Genomic DNA, 23,617 nt, shown 5'->3' on the forward strand with positions numbered 1-23,617 from the left:
AGCAGCGGGTGTCCTTAGTCTGTGCCCTAATATTGACTGGGGCCACTAATTGTTGCAGGGAAAACAAAGATTTAACCAACCCTGACTTTACACTTTCGTATTGAGGTATTCTCGACAAGGTGTCTGCCAGGAAATTCCGCCCCCCCCCAGCAAATAGTGGCTAGAGAAGTTAAACCAGTGAAAATGCTGGGGCCACCGTGCTTGTTTCAGAAACAATTTTCTGAGAGTTTTTAATGCTTCCAGATTCTTATGATCAGTCTAGACCCGGAAGAGAATTTTTCTCCCTTCCAAAAAATGCCTCCAAGTCTAAAGAGCCCATCGCACCATGTAAGCTTCCTTCTCCCAAGTGGCCCACCAGTCAGCTTCTTGGAGGTGTAAGAGCAGGGCTGTAACTGACCCTCTTGGTTCTTTTGAAGCAGTACAGCACCTACTGCCATATCATTGGCATCGGCCTGAATTACAAATGATTTTTCTGGGTCTGGATGCTTCACCACCGGTTCTGCTGCAAACAGTCTCTTAAGCTTTTTGAATGCAGGTTGACATTCCATAGTCCGTTTTAATGGTTGGCTAGGTTTCGGCTTGCTCTCTCCCTTCATTTTCAATAAGTTGATAATGGAGAGCGAAATTTGGGCAAAGGAGGAAATGAACTGTAAAAATTGGCAAACCCCAGAAATCTCTGTAGTTGCTTTCTGGTGTGAGGAGGGGCCCACTCCAGGATGGCCCGCACCTTTTCTGAGTCCATCTCCACCCCCTTGTGCAAAATGCAGTAGCCCAAATAGTCAATCTTATCCCGGTGGAATTCACACTTGGAGAGTTTGGCATATAGTTTGGCAGAGCTGAGTTTCTTTAGGACCACTCTAACCAGTTTCATATGTTCGGCCTTGATTAGGTTAGGTAGATTAGATTATTGTCCAAGTACACCAAAACCCAACTTTATATAGGTGCTCATGGTGGACTTCATTGATCAGCTGCATGAACATCGCTGGGGCTCCCTGTAATCCAAAGGGGAGTACCCTGAACTGGAAACTCCATGAACCAGCTGCAAAAAACCCCCCAAAACCACCATCATTACCTTGAGACAGTTTTTATATTCACTCTCAGTTAAACTGAGAATAATTTATCTAATGATCACTTAATTTTCTAATCACCAAAACAATTATTTTATATAACTGTATCACAGTGTAGGAAAGTCTAGAAAACTCATTTGTTACTCCCATGGCAATTAGCATTATTAGTATAATTTTTATTCAGAAATAATTTTCAAATTTGGATGCTTTCTGATAAAAATAATGTTTACACTAGAGATATACTTTTCCAAATTGTGCTGCCACTTTCCTAAACCATGATATTTCATATCAAGAAGTTCTATGGTATCTACAAATGAACCCAAAAATATTTACAATGATCCAAATTTATTTTTAAAATTTATCTCTTTCAAAGTTAATAATGTCATATTCAACACTGTGCATCAGAAGCATTGTCTTCTTATATATAGGGTAAATCAAAATACGTTATCAAGACAATCATGACGGGTATTTTGGAATTTACTCTGTTATAAATATTAATTTGAACAAAATGATTTTTAAAATACCCCTAAAATGAATTCTTGTCATCTCACACAAAAAAACAGAGTTATTGAAACACAAGAGTAGCAAGACACCCAATAGAAAGAATGCCTCTGTGTGCACAATGAATCTTGAATATGGGCTTGAATGAGAAGTATTTAAAATGATAAACGAGCTCAGAAAATATTTAAGTCACATGGGATAAATATTTTGTATCTGACTTAATTGTTTGTGACAGCCTATTATCAAATTTGTCCTAGTTAAAGTTGAATTGTATTGTAAGTTATTTCAAGTGTCCTCTGGCATAAAGAAATCTGAGACTCTTATCTATACAGTCCAATCAAGAAACTCAGACGGAGGTTCCCATAGGGAGACAGTATTTTTATTCGATCAAATGAAGTGCTGGGTGGGTCATAATCTGAAACGCTGGCAGTGATTGCATTCAGAGGTACCACACCTTAGAAAGTTAATGGCATCGCTTTATAAACTTTGTCAACCAATCAACATTAGACAATAGAGTTATTACCATATAAGAAAGACATCAATCATTCCTGTACACTCCCTTCTTCCCTCCTCAGTACATCTGTGTATGTGTTTTCTCATGCTTGCATAAAATTTGTCCCTGATGCAAATGCTGATTACAGAAGTGAGATAGCAGCAGTTAGGCTAAACCATTTGTTTCTTTTTCTAGTTCCAGTTACAAAAACCCTGCAGTATTAACATTTATGAAATGAATGTAGTGCTTTCTTTTTTCTCTCTAGGATGATCTCCATTCAATTTTGCCATTGTTCTCTTGGGAGCATTTCTACTAATGAGCTATTCCTTTTTATATTAAAAATTTATTACAAGGGTTTTCACAATGAATTGTTAATGCTGTATCTAGATAGAGCATCAAGGTTATATGTCATGTTTTCTAACATGGCCATAAATCACAGTAAGGAAAAACAATGCTATGTAATCAGGTTGCATACAGTTTTGTTAGCAGAAGACCAATGAAATGCTGCATTTTTTTTTGCAAAATATGGAGCAAAACATTGAACTGTTAATATGGTCACTGTCCTTCCTCTGCCTACCCAGATGCTTAGTTGTCATTTGGCCTGATTGCTTATAGTTACCACTATTAGATAGAAGGTTGATACAAAGAGTGAACAAATAGCAGAAATATTAAAAGTGCTACTTTGCAAAAAATTCCCTGATAGATTGGTTAGAAAGTCAAAGTTAGTTCTTTCAATTTATATCATTTGTCCATCAAACAAAAATTTGGAAAAAGAAAGGAAAATTTAGAAAATACTCTTATATAATGTGGTAGATCAAAATATTAGACTATAATAGGTCACATAATACACCAAAGTAAGTTGTTTTAATGTTCTCTACAAACATTAGGATTTATTTGTTTATATAAATCTCTCCCATTGAGCTTAATGCAGCTTAAATATGCTCAGTTATTTGGATTATTGAGCAGAATTACAGTGTTTGCCCTTTATCTAAAGGACTAAATTATTTATGTGATAGAGAAGCCTGTTCACTATCCTCTGTAATCTGTTTACTGGTGGCATATGCCCACCCAACTTAATTTCAAAACATAAGCAGTGATTTTAACTTCCACTTCTTTCTGTGTTGCTCTTCCCTGCTAATAAATACTCTTTTTGTCTTGTCCTTGAATGAACCAAATTGTGATAGAAATAGGTCAAACATAAATGACTATTAAATGATTCCAAATTGAAGAAACACACCACCTGCTCAATAATGTATTTCCTGGGCTCAAATTCACATGTGAAGAGGAAACGAAACAACAGACTCCCATTCCTCAACATTGATATAAGGAGACTAGACAACGGAGAACTGGGAACTGCATCTACCGCAAAGCCATGCACACGGACCAGATCCTCAGCTTCGCAAGCAACCACCCCATCACACACAAAAGAAGCTGTGTCCAGACACTCTTCAGAAGGGCCAGGACACAATACAGCATCACAACACTAAGAGAAGTGGAAGAGAAATGGCTGCTTGACATCTTTCTTTGTAACAGCTATCCAAAAATCTTCGTATTCTGACACACAGGACCCAAACCACAACACACTACACAGCCAACCATTATGCAAAAACTAACCCTACCATACACAAAAGGGATGTCAGAAATGACAGCAAGAATTTTCCAACTTCTAGGAATAGCAATAGTCCACAAACCCACAGTCACACTTTGCCAGGAATTATTCAGAATCAAAGACAAGATACAGAAGGATGAATGAAACAATGTAATCTACAAAATCAACTATAACAATTACAACCAAGTCTTATGTGGGACAAATGTCAATTAAAAACCAGGATCCATGAACACTGGCTGGCAGTCAAACGCCACAATCCCAAATCCTTAATCTCTACCACACCAATATCAAAAAGCACCAGTTTGATTGGAGTAACACAAAAATCATTTGCCATGCTACCATCCGCCATGCTCATGAGTTCATCGAAGCCTGGCACTCCATAAGTAATTCCATCAACAGACACATTGACCTACAACCAGCCTACGAAACCCTCAGAATCTAAATCAACTGCACAGCTAACCAGAGACAGCACGGACCCTCAACCATCCCACACAAGCCCCCCCCCACCAGCACTTCACCTCCCAATGACCCTCACCTGATGTAACCTTCCCATCACAAGATCCATTACAAGACTTCCACTGATGACTCAAAATCACAAGACCCTTACTTGACATACCCACACCTGACCCATCACAAGACCTACTGACCCTTATAAACAGAAGAACAATGACACTGCCACCCTCTAAACTCCACTGAAGAGGTTACCTAGTCTGGTAATGAAACATTAGGAAACCAATCCACAAACTTGGAGAACGAACCTTCACCCTCATTAAGGACTATATTTATTGATCACAAAAAAGAGAAAAAGAATTAGACTTATTTGCTTTAGTGTTTATACACATTCTCATCATCTACCAAGGGTGAGAGCAGGTTGCAAAACTTTTGATTAACGGTGCACTATCATCTCTAAATCCTAAAATGTGCTAAATCTTAAATATGGTTTGATAAGATAAACCACATTTATGTATAACATAAATACAGTACATTTATGAATGTATTTAGCTTACAGTGTATATCTGTATCTGAAGTACAAAATCTATTTTTCTGTATCTTTTTTGTACCATCTGATTATTATTAATTTATGTATTATTAAACTTTTATGCTACCCATCTTCCTGACAAGGTGACTATAATAGAAGTACAGATTTTTGTAGCCCAGATCTGGTAGCACCAACTTTTTCTTATTTTAGGGTTGACAGGAAAGGAACAGCTAAAACTATACAAAAAAACCCACTATCATTGTTTATTTCTAATATCTAAATTAACTAGTTTTAACTAATCCAGGTGCCTCTGAGAGTCCATTTATGGCGTGCCCTGAAACAAGGGTAGTTTCTTTTTCTAACTTTTTATTTTGCTAATGATATATGAAAACAATTTTGTGTATGACAAGAAGTGTTAAGAATTAATAATTGTTATAAATTATTTTTGCTTGTAATAACTTGAAATGAATGTACTTCTTTAATATTTGATGGCACATATTGAGTCTTAGTGCATGACTTTATTTATGGCAAAGTTTATCAAGATACTTCAATAACAGAACCAACAAATAGGTTTTATATCATTATAAATAATTTGAATTAAGCTCCTTTGTATCCTCCACTACTGTCACTTTCCTCCCATTTATATTTTTGTTTGTTTGTTTGTTTGTTGTTTTTTGCAAATCAGTTTGGCTAAAACTGAAGTATCTTCTAAATTAGGAGGAAAATATGACCTCAATTACATATTGCAATTATTGTAATTACAAATACATATTGTATTTGTTTGACCCAGCAGCTATTTTCAAAGGAAATCTCATGTAAACATTTGAAATGGACTCCAGAAGATGGTAGAGGACAGGAAGTCCTGGAGGAACGTTGTCCATGTGGTCACAATGGGTCGGACATGAATTCGCAATTAACAACAACAACAACAACAACAACAACTATAGTTCATGAATATTTTGAGAAAAAGCCCAATTGCAAATGGGAGTTTTTCATAAATAGCTGCCCTAGGGTACTTTCAACCAATATATTAAGAAAATTTATAATATAATTCTAAAAGTTAATATTTTAATTTTAGATTGCATTGTTTGAAAAAGTATTCTAATATTTTACTAGGCTTATTACTAAAATTTTGACTGGTGTTCATTTAACTTTAGGATAGAAAGAATCTTTCTGCTTGAAAATGATATCAGCAATGTTTTAAAACATAAGAGAACCCATCCCCAATGTCTGTATTCATATCTAATAGAGTCTGTTTAAAAATTAGTCTTAATTGACAGGTATGATAATATAAACCTACTGTCTTCAACAAACATACTTCTTGGGTTGATACACATAATTTTCAGAATTTTTGAAGTCATGAATTCAAAAGAAACCATTTTGGCTTAATGTGCAGGAGGCCGCGTGGCTGATTGCGCCACTGCTGCCGCTCACAGCAGAAGGCCATGTGTCTCATTGCACTGATTGCACCGCTGCCGCGGCTCATAGCAGATGTGCGACGAGCCATGTGGCCTTCTGTGAGTAGCAGCAGCGGCTCAATCAACCACATGGCCTCCTGCACATTAAGCTAAAGTTCATGACTTCAAAAATTCTGAAAATTATGTTTATCAACCCAAGAAGCATGTTTGTTGAAGAGAGTAGGTTTACATTATCATACCTGTCAATTGCACTGTTGCTGCAGCTCACAGCAACTGTGCGATGAGCTATGCGGCCTCCTGCTAGTGGTGGCTGTGGTGTAATTGGTGCAGTGAGCCATGTGGCTTCCTGTGAGCGGCAGCAGTGGTGCCAGTGGCGCAGTGAACCATATGGCCTCCTGGCTGTGGTGTAATTGGTGCAGTGAGCCATGTGGCTTCCTGTGAGCGGCAGCAGTGGTGCCAGTGGCGCAGTGAACCATATGGCCTCCTGTCGCAAGTAGCAGCAGTGGTGTGATCAGTGTGATGAGACACACAGCCTCCTGCCACGAGCGGCAGCAGCAGCGTGATTGATGCAATGAGCCATGCGGCTGTCTGCCGCAAGCGGCGGCACCGGTGCAATGTGCCACATGGCATGTGGCTGTAAGCAGCCGCAGAAGAACTTGGGCAGCAGTGCCACAGGTGTCGAGGCATGAGAGTTCTGGCTGCAGCGGTCCTAAGACCTGTTGCCTCTTTTGGAGGCAAAAAATATATAAGAGTGGGTCTTATTTTTGGAGAAACATGGTATACAAGTCAGGAAATCACAGTACAGACAACATGGTAAAACAGTCTGGCTTCATATTGGCAACAACATTAGTGGGGGAAAGTGGCAAGAAGGTGACAAGCAATAGGGAGAAAGCAGAACTATTTAATTCATTTTTTGCATCTGTCTTTACACAAAGGGAAAAAACAGTCCAACCTACCAAAAACAGTGCCATAAAAACAGAATAGAAAGGCAAGTTAAGATAGGCAAGAAAATGGTAAGTGAACACCTGTCAAACCTAGACGAGTTCAAATCACCAGGACCAGATGGATTACACCCCAAGGTTCTCAAGGAACTGGCAGACGTGATCTCAGAACCACTGAACTATATTTTTCAAAGATCCTGGAGCACTGGGGAACTACCAGAGGACTGGAAGAGAGCTGATGTAGTTCCCATCTTCAAAAAAGGGAAAAAAATAGATCCAGGAAACTACAGACCTATCAGCCTGACCTCAATATCTGGGAAGATTCTGGAAAAGATAATCAAACAACAAATCAGCGAACATCTTGATGCAAACAAAGTCATCACTAAAAGTCAACATGGGTTTGTCAAAAACAGATCATGCCAGACAAATCTTATTACATTCTTTGACCAAGTGACAAAATTAGTGGACCAGAGGAATGCTGTAGACATAATTTACTTGGACTTCAGTAAGGCATTTGATAAATTAGATCACAACCTACTACTTGATAAGATAGAAAAATGTGGGTTAGATAGCATCACCACCAGATGGATTCGTAGCTGGCTAACAGGCTGTACTCAGCGTGTTGTCCTCAATGGAACTGCATCTATATGGAAGGAAGTGTGTAGTGGGGTGTCCCAGGGCTCTGTTCTGGGCCCAGTGCTCTTCAACATCTTCATTAACGATTTGGATGAGGGGATAGATGGGGAACTCATCAAATTTGCAGATGACACCAAGCTGGCAGGAATAGCCAATACTCCAGAAGATAGGCTTAAAATACAGGAGGATCTGGACAGACTCAAACACTGGGCGCTATCTAACAAAATGAAATTCAATGGTTAAAAAGTAAGGTTCTACATTTAGGCAGGAAAAATCAAATGCACAGGTATAGTATAGGTGGTACCTTGCTCAATAGTAGTAACTGCGAGAGGGATCTCGGAGTCCTAGTAGACAATCACTTAAATATGAGCCAGCAGTGTGCTGCAGCTGCCAAAAATGCCAACACAGTGCTAGGCTGCATTAACAGAGGGATAGAATCAAGATCAAGTGAAGTACTAATACCACTTTACAATGCTTTGGTAAGGCCACACCTGGAATACTGCATCCAGTTTTGGTCACCACGATGTAAAAAAGATGTCGAGACTCTAGAAAGGGTACAGAGAAGAGCAACAAAGATGATTAGGGGACTGGAGGCTAAAACATATAGGGAACGGTTGCTGGAATTGGGTATGTGTAGTTTAACGAAGAGAAGGGTGAGGGGTGACATGATAGCAGTGTTCCAATATCTCAGGGGCTGCCACAAAGAAGAGGGAGTCAAGCTATTCTCCAAAGCACCTGAAAGCAGGACAAGAAGCAATGGATGGAAACTAGTCAAGGAGAGAAGCAACCTAGAACTAAGGAGAAACTTCCTGACAGTTAGAACAATTAACCAGTGGAACAACCTGCCTCCAGAAGTGGTGAATGCTCCAACACTGGAAGTTTTTAAGAAGAGACTGGACAGCCATTTGCCTGAAATGGTATAGGGTTTCCTGCCTGAGCAGGGGGTTGGACTAGATGACCTCCAAGGTCCCTTCCAACTTATGATGATGATGATGATGATGATGATGATGATGATGATGATGATGAGCATCAGGTTACAGTTACAATAGCAATAGGTGCATTATTGGAAGACCTGAAAGACCAGGTTAAGGACAGATTGTCATCTGTCTTTCTATGTTGTCACTAAGAATTGACAACAATTTGCTTTCATATAATCAAGGATATTTTATGGAACTAATGTGAGATCAGAATAATATCTTATAGAATAAAAGATCATTTTCATTACAAGGAAATGATTACATGATTGACTACATGTATGATTCACCATTTACATATATGTAAAGTTGTAGAAAATTCACAGCAAACAGATTTATGACAACCTCCCCTAATTGGCAATGTGAGCTATTTGCAAAAAATTCTTTTTGGAAAGTTAAATATGCACACATTATAGTTCATAGAAGGAAATTTAAAAATGGAGGTAGATAGGTAGGTCAATAAATAGAGAGCAGATATTAGAAGCATTTCACTTCAAATATTGAAGATTCAATAATAAAGTAGCCCTTGGTACAAGGTATTAAAAGTCCCATAGATACCAAATGTAGAAAGTTAGGCATGTATATAATAGTTCTATTGAAGGTGGCTTAATTCCCTAATTTCCAATGTATGGTTTCTCTACTGCTATACTCTTGAAAATCATCTATATAATGAAGCTTAGATTAAAAGAGAGATGGCACATTATTCCATCAGATACATTTCAAATTGCATTAAAATTAAGCATACATTCAAATAAAAATTGTCCATATGAATATTTTTGAAAATATATTTGGTGTCTATAGATGTATTGGTCTCTCACCAAACCAGCAGAATTGGATTACAAATTCTCTTGGATTTGGAAGCAATGACCTCACTGGTCTGAATACTTCAGCCTTTATTTCTAGGTAAGAAAATAATATAGTAACATAGCATGAGCAGAAATAAAAATATATCCAAGGATACCAAAGTACAATAACAAAGGAAAAAAATTCTTATGACCCTGTTCCAATCAGGAAATACAAAAGAGGTGATGGTGGGCAGATGCCTTTAAAGTCAGTAAGTATGCAATACCTTTCTGATTAAGTCTGTGTGTTGGGGGGAGAGAGCAGGGGGGGGAGGCTCAGCTAATCTCAATGTACACATATTGTACTTTGACAATAAAGGTTTATTATTATTATTATTTGAAAAGTCCCATCTTAGGGGAATTCTGACTGACATATATGAGCTCTGAACCATATTACTGCTTTTTGGTGTTATTTCATGGATTTTGCCAAGACCAAAGAAGATGTTTATCTTCTCTTCTCTTTTAGGAATGCTTTGCATAGTACCAACTAACAATGACACAATCAGACGATTAAGATATATTTCTTTCCCAAGATTGAAGATGAGAAAGGCAATTCTATTTTATAGATGCCCCACCCCCACCCAAAGGACAAGGCAAAGCAAAGTATACAAAAATACAACTCTTTAGTGACAAAAATAAATCCTTGCTTGAGTCTGTGTTACATAATCAATACACAGGGATATGAAGTTTTATTATAATATATCAAAGAGCTACATATAATTATCCAATTCCTCCTTGCTAATCTTCTTGTAAAACTACTAGCACTACAATGCATTTTTCTAATTCCAAATGAAAAAAGGAAACAATAGTAACCTTTAGTGTACTTTCTGCTCAGGAAGGAAATATGAAGTCCTTGGGTGATTAGCTTTATTTTAAACTCTAAATTCAAATGTGCTTAATGATCTTTTTCCAGTGTGTATATTGTAGGCATATGCTTAAATTTAGCTGGGAAAATGGTTATAAAAGATGTTTAGCAATTAACAGTCAAACCTAACTCAACTTATTTTGGTGGGAATGTTAGACTTGTAATTTGGTACAATGAATAATCTTTTCTTACTCAATTTCTTGGATCATTTTAATGAACAGCAATTCATTAAATAATGAGACTGGCACATGAAAATTGTCCTTTGGTTGATTATTATAAAGATGTATGAAATCATTAATTATTTACATTTTCCAGACGGGGCAGCATATTCAGAGGGCTAGATACAGTTTTACATGTTCTAAACTTTCCAAATACTTAGTTACTTCTATTATTGCTGTTTATTTATAATTAAGAGCAGCATATTGCAAGTTCAGTAGTATCCTTTTACCTTCATGCTCCGGTACTTCTGATGATACAGACCAATTAGCCTGATATCAATATCTAGGAAGGTCCTGAAAAAGAATCAAGCAACAGAGCTGCGAACACCTAGAAGCAAGCAAAGTTATAACCAGAAGCCACCATGGGTTTGTCAAAAACAGATCATGCCAAACATGTTATATATTCAGACACAAACAACCCCTCACATTCATAAGGAATCCCCGGCAGCCGTTTGACAGCCGTCAAATGGCTGCCGCGGCATTCCCCCCCTCACACGCGGCGAGCGGCCGATTCTGACAGCTGTCAAACTGCTGCGCATGCGCAGTGCAATGACAGCTGTCAAACTGGCCGAATCTGACAGCTGTCAAACTACCGCGTATGCGCAGTACACTGACAGCTGTCAAACTCCACAGAGCCGCGCATGCACAGTTCGGCCAGATCTGTCAAAACTGCCAGCTGGCCCCGGCAACAAGCCGCCTCAGCCGCAGCCGGCCCCCTGCTTATTGGGCGTCCTATTCTGGCGGGAGATTCTTGCCTGTTTATTGGTTTTGAGGGTTATTGTTGCCATTCCAGTTTACTATAAATAAGAGAGATTCCCGGCATTGTTTCGCCCGGGACCTCTGCCCAAATAAACGCTGTTGGTTTGAACCTGCCTGCTGTCTCGCTGTCGTCTCTCAAGATAACTCAAAACAAGTCTAATTTTATTCTTTGACAAAGATTTCAGTAAGAGATCTAACAAAGTAGAATACAACCTACTTCTTGGTAAGCTTAAAAAAATGTGGGATAGTCAATATTACCATCAGAAGGATTTGTAATTGGCTGACAAATCACACTCAAAGTGTGGTCCTCAATGGAACTACGTTTACATGGAAAGAAGTATGCAGTGGGGTACCCCAAGGTTCCATTTTAGGCCCAGTACTCTTCAACATCATCACAAACAACTTAGATGAGGGAATAGAAGGGGAATTCATTAAATTTGCACACAACATTAAACTGGTAGGAATAGTCAACACTCCAGAAGATAGGCTCAGGATCCAGATGGATCTCAACAGACTTGAACACTGGGCCATATCTGACAAAATGAAATTCAGTGGAGAGAAAAGTAAAGTTTTACACTTAGGCAAGAAAAACCAACTGTATAGATACAGATTAGAACAAACTTGGTTCAATGTTAGCAACTATGAAAGGGATTGTGGAGTCCAAGTGGACAATCACTTAAATATGAGCCAACAATGTGTGTCAGCAACCAAAAAAAAGCCAATGCAATCCTAGATGGCATTAACACAGGGATAGACTCAAGATCATGTGAAGTATTAGCACTGCATTATAAAGCCTTAGTAAGATTCACACTAAAGTGAAGAAGAACTAAAGAGCCTCTTGTTGCGGGTGAAGAAGGAGAATGCAAAACTTGGGTTGAAACTTAACATTAAGAAAACCAAGATCATGGCATCCGGCCCTCTCAATTCCTGGCAAATAGATGGGGAAGAAATGGAGGTAGTGACAGATTTTATTTTCCTGGGCTCTAAGATCACTGCAGATGGGGACTGTAGCCAAGAAATTAAAAGACGCTTGCTCCTTGGGAGGAAAGCCATGGCAAATCTAGACAGCACACTAAAAAGCAGAGACATCACCCTGTCAACAAAAATGCGTATAATCAAGGCTATGGTCTTCCCAGTTGCAATGTATGGCAGTGAAAGTTGGACCATAAAAAAGGCTGTGTGCCAAAGAATTGAGGCCTTTGAACTGTGGTGATGGAGAAGACTCCTGCGAGTCCCTTGGACTGCAAGGCGATCAAACCGGTCAGTCCGAGAGGAGATCAAACCTGACTGCTCTTTAGAAAGCCAGATCCTGAAGCTAAAACTCAAATACTTTGGCCACCTAATGAGAAGGAAGGACTCACTGGAGAAGAGCCTAATGCTGGGAAAGGTTGAAGGCAATAGAAGAAGGGGACGACAGAGAATGAGGTGGCTGGATGGAGTCACTGAAGCAGTAGGTGTGAGCTTAAATGGACTCCAGAAGATGGTAGAGGACAGGAAGGCCTGGAGGAACGTTGTCCATGGGGTCGTGATGGGTCGGACACGACTTCGCAGCTAACAACAACAAAAGATCCACACTTAGAATACTGTATCCAATTTTGCTTACCATATTATAAAAAAAGGTGTAGAGACTCTGGAAAGAGTGCAGAAAAGAGTAACACAGATGATTTGGGAGATGAAGGCTAAAACATAAAGAATAGTTGCTGGAATTGGATATGTCTAGTTTAATGAAAAAAGGACTAGGACATGATACTGTATCAGTGTTTCAATATCTAAGTGATTGCCACAAAGAAGAGGAAGTCAACTTATTCTCCAAAGCACCTGAAGGCAGGACAAGAAGCAATGGATAGAAACAAATCAAAGAGAGAAGCAACCTAGAACTAAGGAAAATTTCCTGACAGAACAATTATTCATTGGAACAACCTGCCTCCAGAAGTTATGAATGCTCCAACACTGGAAGTTTTTAAAAAGAGTTTGGACAACCATTTGTCTCAAATGGTTATAGGGTTTCTTGCCTGAGCAAAGGGTTGGATTAGAAGACCACCAAGGTTCCTTCAAACTCTCTTATTCTGTTATTTTATTTATTTGTTTGTCTATAATATATAATACAAAAACACAAAAGAAAATAGTAGGAAAATAGGAGAGGAAATAGGGAAGGGAAAAGTGTGGGGCAAAGCAAAAAAAAGAAAGACTTCTGACTCCCTTTCGTGCAGTAAGTAAGATAATAACATCAAACCTCAACTTTTACATAATAATACAAAATAGCCATTTCTACTACATATATTCTCCCATTGTTCAAGCATTACATTAAATCTGAAGTTTTTTTCCCCACTGAGTCATACAGTGCTTTTCATATTCATTCTCCAAATTCAAATTCAGTAACAATTTATAACCCTTGGCAATAATATGTCAATCACTACCACTACTGTAACTCTTTTTATCTGATTTAAATTTTTCTTTCAATTGTTAATATGTAAACCATTGGCAGACATGTCCTTCTGACTCTAGTCCTGCATTAACACAAAGTCAGCGGAGTGACCTTGAGCCAATAGGTCTCTCTCTGACCTAGGAAGCTAGTTGTAATGACTTGTTCAGGCAATTGGTAGGAGTCAACACTGACTCAAAGGCATATAAAAAAAACCCACACAAAAAATCCAATAAGTTGTTATGTTATGCTGTGTTATGTTTTCCTGTGTTACATTTGAGATTCTTCTAGTATTGGAGTCAAAATATGACATTTATACTTTATTTCTTTTTTCTTCCCATTAAGATTGTTACCTTGGGCTACATTACATCTTCACTCCTACACATTTTCAGTGTTCTCAGCAACTAGCAACATTGATCTTCTCTTTTATAAATGTCCAAAATATATCATTTTTTAAAAAAGTATGTTGTACTTTGTTCTAGGAGAGAGGCACAACTGGATGAGGAAGGGCAGTTTCTGGTCAGAATTATTTATGATGATTCGAAAACATATGATTTGGTTGCTGCAGCAAGTAAAGTCCTCAGTGAGTAAATCTGGCTTTCTTTCAGCATTGCTTCTAAAGGATATGATGCAATTCAGCTAGTTAGGCCATTGCCTTCTGTAACTTGTTTTATGATATACATGACAGTTTATACATAGTCCAAAAAAGGTTTTCTGGACTATTATTTTTCAATGACTTGACAATGGTATATGCAGTCATTCTTAGAATGTTTGAAATTAAGAGCAGACCTCAGGACTGCTAAGGAACACTTTCTTTAGAAGAGACATGTCAAACCTGTGACATCACGTGACATCATGCAACGTATCGGATTGTTTTGCCATTGCCGGCAATGGGCTGGGCGCAGTTTCCACGTGATGCATCTGGCCCACAGACTGGCAGTTTGACACCCCTGCATATAGTGGCCTCAGAGGATCAATTTTCCTCTGAAGTGGCTAACTTTATGTTCATATTCCTACATGCTATGATCTCAGTAAATATTAGTATCCCCTTCACTGGCTGATTTCTGCCACTTAAATTTGTATGTATATGCACATATACACACATAAACACAAACATGTCTAATACATGTGAGCATTTAACATCATATATAGTTTGTCCCAATTTTTTTTAAAACAGACTCATGAATTGTAGTTTGTTGAAATTAGAATTGTGTGAGATAGAATGCAAGATACTTATAGTATATGTGCTTCTCAACCAATGGAGATATGGTACACAATGTATTTTGCATATCACAGTAATTCTTTATTATAAGCTTCAGTTTAGAAGAACAAATGTACATGTGTTTATCAGAATTTTGGAAGAATTTGTTTCATCACAATCCAATCCTTTGAACTTTGAGACAATACTTGAAGGTCCTCTAAATGTGCTGGTTATTTAACTTGAAATCTCTAAAATGCTTTAAGTTCTCATAAAGATTTTATAACTGGTTTTGAAAAGAAGTAATAGATATAGTGTGTGTCTTTCTACGCTATAATTTGCTGATTTCCTTATGGTATTGGTTGACACTGCTCATTTTATTATTTTGCTTAATCAGTACTGTACTATTATTTCTTCTTAGCAAAAAGCAAATTTTAAAAACCCCAGAATTTTAGTGTTTTGTTTGTTTATTTTGCAGACCTTAATGCTGGAGAAATCCTTCAAATGTTTGGGAAGATGTTTTTTGTGTTTTGCCAAGAATCTGGTTATGACACCATCTTACGTGTGTTGGGATCAAATGTTAGAGAGTTTTTACAAGTAAGTTAACTGAGACAAATCATCAATGGCTCTGTTCCAGGACAATTTAATTTGAACAGTGTGGTTTACTGTGGTACTATGAACATTTACTTAAACACAACAATGTAATTTATCAAATCTCTGGATCCAGAAACGGAAATCCTTTCACTCTGGCTACTTTGCAGACAGTAACTTTTTATTTGCTATGACACTAGCTTTATCAAAAATAATGGCTTGATAATTCACATTTAAGAACCAAAATAATACACACCAAACTTCAGTTTTTCTTGTAATTAGGAAATTAGTGGAAATTATAAGAAGAAACATATTCATCTAAAACAAAAACAACATCAAAAAAGCCCCAGCCATGACTACTAAATTCCATTTTCATTTCATTTTTGTTGTGACCAGATAACGCTATAGTTGAACCTGTGACATCTTGAGATGAATATTTTCTGTTCCAGTAAGAACATGATAAGTTAATTTGAGTTATTTTAATAATGGGAGTTATTTTTATAATATCTTACATACATTTATTCATAGGGGGACAAATGGAATTGTTTTAATCCTAATGATGACACTTTATAGCATCTAAAACAAATATTCTAATCATATATTTTTATTTTTCTATAGCTTTGTAGACAATAAATGACGATGATTTATCCATCAAATAGCATTAATCAAAAACTTGAAAAAATGTGATTCTGTGCATTCATTATTCATACATCATTCCAAAATGCAACCATTGTTGTAAATACAACTGTTTAATTTTATGGCTTTAAAAATATATTCAGTACATAATTTGAGAAGAAAATATTGCTAAAAGCAATGCTAAAGCAGCATGTAAAAGAAGGAAAACATGATAGTGCATCCATATTTTTCACTGATACTTGAAATAAATGGAATCTGTATTCTTTCCACTTCCTTTGATGCATGAAAGCTTGAATAAAAGCCAGAGATATTAAAAAACAATTTAGGTTATTACTTAACAAGTAATTGGAAGGAGCATTAGTAACCAGATATATCAGTGGTAGAGTCACAACCATTTCCTGTCCCTACAACTGTAAGGATAACATGGGACATTCTCCTCCTCCTTGACTCATGTCACCAGCTGCCATGGCCATAACATTCAAGAACAGTGAACTTACAACTATGCTCCATATGACTGCACAGCTGCTCTACAATATTCTCATGTTTAGCACTAATCATCTGGCCAAAATTTGTTCCCTGCCTCAGCTAACCCTCCTAGGATTTATCATTAACAGTCAGATAGTTCAGGATAATAAGTCTTTAAGATAGTTCAGGAAAATGGATCACTGGCTAGAAACTGACTTAAGTATACAATTGATTGTCTAAGTAGCAGTGAATACTAGCGTTCAAAAAACTGTAATAGCTAAAATGTCCTTAAATCACCAACTATGCTGTGCTAAATGGGACCATTAAGCAAACAAAAAGAAAAATAAGAATAGCATATACAACACTGAATATTTAAAAATGGAGATTCATTGGTTGGAAATTCATTTGCCCTTTATCTTTTAGTATGCATAGATTTCTTCTGAATAATATTCTATACTAGCAAATTATACTAGAATAGAATACAGCTGGAAGGGACCTTGGAGTCTTCTACTCCAGCTTCCTTCAGTTTTTATGATTTTCTGTTTTAGGAATTAGAAAACAAAAGCATCTAGCATGGCTGCAAACAGACTTCATTCATAGTTTCCTTAATCACGTTTTCTGGAATAGAATAGAATAGAATAGAATAGAATAGAATAGAATAGAATAGAATAGAATAGAATAGAATAGAATAGAATAGAATAGAATAGAATAGAATAGAATAGAATAGAATAGAATAGAGCTGGAAGGGACCTTGGTGGTGTTGTAGTCCAGCCCCCTGCTGGAGCGCCCATGATTTCTGAAGGCAAGCTGTTCCACTGGTTAATTGTCCTCACTGTTAGGAAGTTTCTCCTTAATTCCAGGTTGCTTCTCTCTTTGGTCAGTTTCCAACCATTGTTTCTTGTCCTGCCCTCTGGTGCTTTGGAGAATAGTTTGATGCCCTCTTCTTTGTGGCAGCCTCTCAAATACTGGAATACTGCTGTCATGTCACCCCTGTTTCTTCTTTGCTTTAGAATAGCGAAACCCAAGTCCTGCAGTCGTTCTTCATATGTTTTAGTCTCCAGGCCTTTGATCATTTAGTTGCTCTTCTCTGAACTTTTTCCAAAGTCTCAACATCTTTTTTGTAGAATGGTGACCAAAATTGGTTGTTGGTATTCCAGGTGTAGTCTTCTGGGGTGTTGGCTATTCCTGCCAGTTTAGTGTCATCTGCAAATTTGATGAGTTCCCCTTCTATTCCCTCACCTAAGTCATTTATGAAGATATTAAAGAGTACTGGGCCTAAGATGGAGCCTTGTGGTACTCCACTGCTTGCTTCTCTCCATGTGGATGTAGTACCGTTGCGGACTACTCGTTAAGTACGGTTTGTCAGCCAGCTACAGATCCACCTGGTGGTGATGTTGTCTATCCTACCTTTTTCTAGTTTACTAAGCAGCAGGTTGTAGTCCACTTTGTCAAACGTATTACTGAAATCTAAGTATACTATGTCCACAGCGTTTCGCTGGTTGACTAATTGAGTCACTTTATCAAAGAATGAAATAAGATTGGTTTGGCATGATCTGTTTTTAACAAACCCGTGGTCTTTGCTTCTAATTGTTCACAGATCTGTTTTTGGATTATCTTTTCCAGAATCTTCCTGGGTATTGATGTTAGGCTGATTGGTCTGTAGTTTCCTGGGTCTGTTTTTTTTCTCCTTTTTTGAAGATAAAAACTAATCAGCTCTTTTCCAGTCCTCTGATAGTTCCCCAATGCTTCAGGATTTTTGAAAGATATGGTGCAATGGTTCTGAGATAACATCTACCAGCTCCTTCAGAACTCTGGGATGTAATCTGTCGGGTGATTTATATTGAAGAAGCCATGGGAGGCAGGAGTGAGTCGCAACCACTGATACAACTGCGATGGTGGCTTGCTCTACCAGAGTGGCAGAGATCACCCCAGCCACCCCTCAGCAGCTCGGACCCCTAGTAGCCAGGGGGAGAGCCCCTCAGCCTGAATCTGAGCCAAAATTGTTTCCCTTTGTGTGAAATTTGACAGAGACCTCCAGCAAATGGGATTTTTCCTTGCTTATGTTCTTGCTTACATACAAGTATATGGAAGGACCCTCTCCAGTGAGGAGGCTAGAGTCAGGGTCGTCACCCTGGTTCTGGAAGGCACCTTGACCCATTGGATAGTGACCCTGCACAACTCCAGTGCCCTGGAACTCCACTTCATATTGGCCCTGAGAAGGCATTTCAAAGACCATCTGGTCGATCAGAAGGCACAGGACCACATAAAGATGGTGAAACAGGGACAGTGCCCTGTAGCAGAATACACAGAGGATTTCCAGGACCTGGCATGTCATCTCAACTGGCCTGAGGACATCTTAGTTGCTTCCAGGACAGACTCAATGATGACATGTATAATGCAGAGCCCCGGTCTGCCTACATGACTGGTGCATCCTGGCTGAAGAAGCAGAGATCAACCACCTGAGAAAACCCAGGGTGAGAAGAGGAAGCCAGACTGAGAAGCGGTGGCAACAGCAAAAGACAATGAGTTAAAAGGCATACTCAGGGAGTACTGCGATTTAGCTGAGGTGTTCAGTGAGACAGGTTTGGATGAACTCCCTCCTCACTGGTCCACGGACTGTGCTATTGAGATTGTCCCAGAGCCAAACTCCCAAAGCCCAAAATATACTTCATGACCCCCAGACAACTAGACAAATTGTGGCAATTTATAGATAGGAACCTGGCCCGGGGTTTCATACAGCCAGCAAGACCCCGAGTGTCAGCTGCTGTATTGTTCTGGGAAAGGAAAGATGGGTCTCTTTGTCTATCTGTGGACTACAGAGGTCTTAATGCCATATGCCTGGAAAGTGTGTACCCCTTGGCCCTCATGAAAGACATACTGGCCCACTTCGTCAAGGGAAAAGTGTTTTCTAAACTGGACTTGTGAAAGGCGTATTACTGGATTAGGATCAAAGAGAGAGATGAGTGGAAGACAGCTTTCAACTGTCCCCTACGTTGCTTCCAATTCAAAGTGCTCCCTTTTGGACTACAGGGAGCCCCTGCTGTGTTCATGCAGCGGATAAATGAGGTGCTACATGAATACCTATATAAAGGAGTTTTGGTGTACCTGGATGATATCTTAATTTACACTGAAATGAAAGCTGAACATGTGACATTGGTTAGAGTAAGCTCTGTGCAGCCAAGCTGTATGCTAAACTCTCCAAATGTGAATTCCAGCAAGAGAAAATGTACTACCTAGGCCAGTGATGGCGAACCTTTTAGAGACCGAGTGCCCAAACTGCAACCCAAAATCCACTTATGTATCATCAGGTGCCAGGTGGTGATAGCCAATTGGGTGAGTGTGGCCAATTGGGTGGGCATGGCCCATTGGGTGGGCATGGCTGCGGTGGTAACAGCAGATTGGGTGGGACTAAAAAGTCCAATCAATCAATTCCAACTTTGCGAGGTCTTTTTTTTCCCTACGAGAAGTTGAAATTGATTGATTGATTAAACCTTTTTTTTGACACACGACGGCGGAGGCCTAAAGCGAAAAGGTTTTATAAAACCCAGCTGATGGCCTAAGACTGGGGCGACGGTGCGCGTGCCCACAGAGAGGGCTCTGCGTGCCACCTGTGGCACCCGTGCCATAGGTTCGCCACCATGGACCTAGGCTACTGGATCTTGCATGGGTGGGGGTAATGAATCCAGAAAAGGTGTGCGCCATTTTAGAATGGGAAAGCCCTGCACACCAGGAAACAGTTGCAAAGTTTCCTGGGCTTCACCAACTTCTATAGGCAATTTCCCCCTCTTTCACACAAATCACCCTCCACATCACAAACTTGCTGAAGACCAAAGGGGCAGGGGATAAGCCAAAGCACAACCAGCACTAAAGTGCACCATGGAATCTCAAGCCACATTCAAAAAACTAAACAGACTTTTCTCCGCAGAGCTAGTGTTGAGCACTTAGACCCACAGAAACCATTTGTCATTCAGGCTGATGCTAGTGATGTGGCCATAGGTGCAGTCCTACTCCAAGAAGATGAAAAAGGGCAACCACAGCCCTGTTCCTACACCTCCAAGAAATTAACTGAAACAGAACAATGCTGGGAAGCGTGGGAGAAGGAGGCTTATGCTGTGAGGTGGGCCCTTCTCATATGGGGACATTTCCTAGAAGGGAGTAAAATCCCTTTCCAGGTTTGGACTGACCCCAAAAAACTGGAAGTGCTGAAGACCCCAAGGAAGCTGTCCCCTAAGTAGGCACAGTGGACCCAACACTTCCAGCACTTCAATTTGACCTTCCCCTATTTGCCAAGAGGGAGGAACTTTCTAGTGGATGTTTTGTCAAGACTTCCACAATACAATAGTGTAAAAATGGAAGTAGTTAAACCTATGCTCCCTGTGCAGCAGCTAGCCACATGGTAACCATGAGGGCACAATCAAAAAGCACCCCATCACTGGACACCACTACTACATTGACATTTAAACAAGCCTTAGAGAAAGATGACTGGTTCCTCAGTCACAAAAATCTCTGCTCCATGCGGGAGGGACTGGCATGGGTAGGGGGTAAGCTGTACATTCCAGCTAGCCAGAGATTAAAGACTATGCAAACTTGCCACAATTAAAAGGCAGCTGGGCACTTTGGATTTGTAAAAATCCTACACCTACTGAAGAAACAGTTTTGGTGACTCCATCAAAAAGGATGTGGAGTTATGTGGCCAGCTGTCCTACCAGCATGGCAGCAAAGTGCAGGCAAGGGAAAATGCCTGGCCTGTTGCAGCTGGTCGTAAGCCCTTCAGCACCCTGGAAAGAGATCTCTGTGGACTTTATTGTGGAATTGCCCCAAAGTGCGGGAAACACCAATATTTGGGTGGTGACTGACCTGTTTTCCAAGCAGGTCCATTTCATCCCTTGTCAGAAGATCCTGACCACCAAAGCTCTAGCAAAACTATTTCTGCACCATGTCTACCACCTGCATGGGGCCCCACAATGTATAATTTCGGACAGGGGAGTCCAATTCACCTCCAGGTTCTTGAAGGTCTTTTGGGACCTTTTGGGGACAAGCCAGGGCCTGAGTTCTAGTCATCATCCCCAAATGAATGGTGGAACAGAACAAACTCAGTACTGAAGCAATACCTGCGATGTTTTATCAACTACCAGCAAGACAATTGGGCTGACCTACTGCCATTTGTGGAAGTGGCGTATAACAATGCTGTCTACTCCAGCACTGGCTTTACCCCTTTCCAAGTAGCCATGGACAAATACTCAATCCCATGCCCAAATTACCAGAATAGGAACCCCATCATCCCTTCCCTTAAGAAATGGATCAAACAGGTACAAAATACCTGGCCAGTAATCAGAAAAGCAGTAGATGAAGCCAGGGCAGCTTATGAAGCTCAGACAAACAAAAAAAGAATGGAACCCAAACCATTCCACGTAGGGAACTGAGTGTACCTGGTCCACTAGATTCCTGCAGTCCCTATAACCATCAAAGAAACTAGGGCCAAAATTTGTGGAGCCATTCCCCATCAAACGCATCATAAGCCCAGTTACAGTAGAATTGGAACTCCCCAAAACTCTGAGGCAAATTCATCCTGTATTACACTGCAGCCTGTTAAAACCTGAAATAGCCTCACCTTTATGGCCAGCAGCTTCCCCAGCAACTCTGCCCATCATGGTAGAAGGTGAGCAACATTTCAAAATTAAGAAGATTCTAGACTCCCATAAACATCATGGCATGAATCAGTATTTAGTGGCCTGGAAAGACCTCCCAGGATCCCAAAATGAATGAGTTCACAAAAAAGCTCCTAGGTTGCTCAAAAAGTTTCATATGCTTCACACAGACAAACCTGACTAACGCCTTTTCTTTTCCCCCCCTCCCATTTTATTATTTTATGTATTCTCCAGGTGGAATTAGGGGGCAGCATGTTAGATCCCCTCTGTTTCACTTTTTTTCGGGCTCTGCCATTCTAGTGGGAGGGAGGAGATTTCACTTGTTTGGGACAGGGCTAGCAGATGCATTTCCTTTATTTTATTCTCTCTATCTTTGATGTATCCCTTTTGGTGTGAAGAAGGGGGAGGAATGTGCCAGGGGGCATCTGCTTTATCGCTGCTCCATTGTAAAGACAAGGCTATGGCTGGGAAATGTCTTTTATCACTCTGGTTCTCATAACTTCGCACCTGTGTATTGGCTGGAAACAAACTGGATACTTGAGTTCTAGGGAGGGGTTTGAAAAGGGATATTTTAATGTAGTATTCTGCATAAGAATTCTTTAGATCTTGCCTTGCCTTTCTGTTTTCACTGATTTTCAATAATAGTTACTCTTTGTAACAATGCCTGTTTCAAGATTTCTGCTTTCTTGAGAGCACTAGCTGAGGCAGGACTTTACACAGTGAGTACATGTACCTCCTTGATAGGACTTTGCTCACTGATTTCCCTGCTGATTGCCCAGGTCTGACTCTCTCACTCACTTTTCCATTCCATTTTCACACAGCCTCTCCCATTTCCCTAACTAAAGGTCCTGCGCTCTGGCCTAACCCCCATGCTTTCCAGGGTCTGTTGGTTGAACAGATCCTTTTTGTAGTAGGAAAGGCCAGAGAGAGCAGAATCCAGCTGTGATTGGGAGAAGGGTTCTCTCATTCACACACACAGACATACATACATTTCCCCTCATTCCCCTGGGCTCTAAAGTTAAAGTTCCGTGGGGAAAAATAAACTTCTTCTTTTGGATAAATTTAAAGCAAGCATGTATGTGAAGGAGGAAACTGGCTATGTGGTACCTAAGAAATTAATTCATAAGATACTTGTTTTCTTTGGACATATCCCAAAAGATTAAGGTTTACATAACTCATAGGAGACAAATTCTTAGCTATTTCCAAAGTTTTGAACATTTACAGATATTAAATATGGATCTGATCTCACATTACATAAAAAACATCTTTGTTCCTCACCACATATGCTTTAGAGTTACATTAACAACATATAGCTGCATAAAATTCAGGAGTGGGGATAAATATAGCAAAGATTG

The 23,617-nt window shown here is 39.4% G+C and overlaps 1 protein-coding gene across 2 annotated transcripts in view; it reads left to right on the forward strand.

Moving 5' to 3' along the window:
• GUCY1B1 (guanylate cyclase 1 soluble subunit beta 1) overlaps positions 1–23,617 on the forward strand; it is a 95,281-nt gene that overhangs the window by 20,433 nt on the left and 51,231 nt on the right. For both annotated transcript variants that reach the window (XM_081332734.1, XM_081332733.1), the window contains exons 3-4: positions 14,207–14,307; positions 15,401–15,519. In XM_081332734.1, coding sequence (XP_081188860.1) covers positions 14,207–14,307; positions 15,401–15,519 — 220 coding nt within the window. The remainder of the gene's footprint in view (positions 1–14,206; positions 14,308–15,400; positions 15,520–23,617) is intronic.

The sequence above is a fragment of the Vipera berus genome (genome assembly GCF_964194415.1).
Source record: "Vipera berus genome assembly, chromosome: 7".
Taxonomy (NCBI): Eukaryota; Metazoa; Chordata; class Lepidosauria; order Squamata; family Viperidae; genus Vipera; species Vipera berus.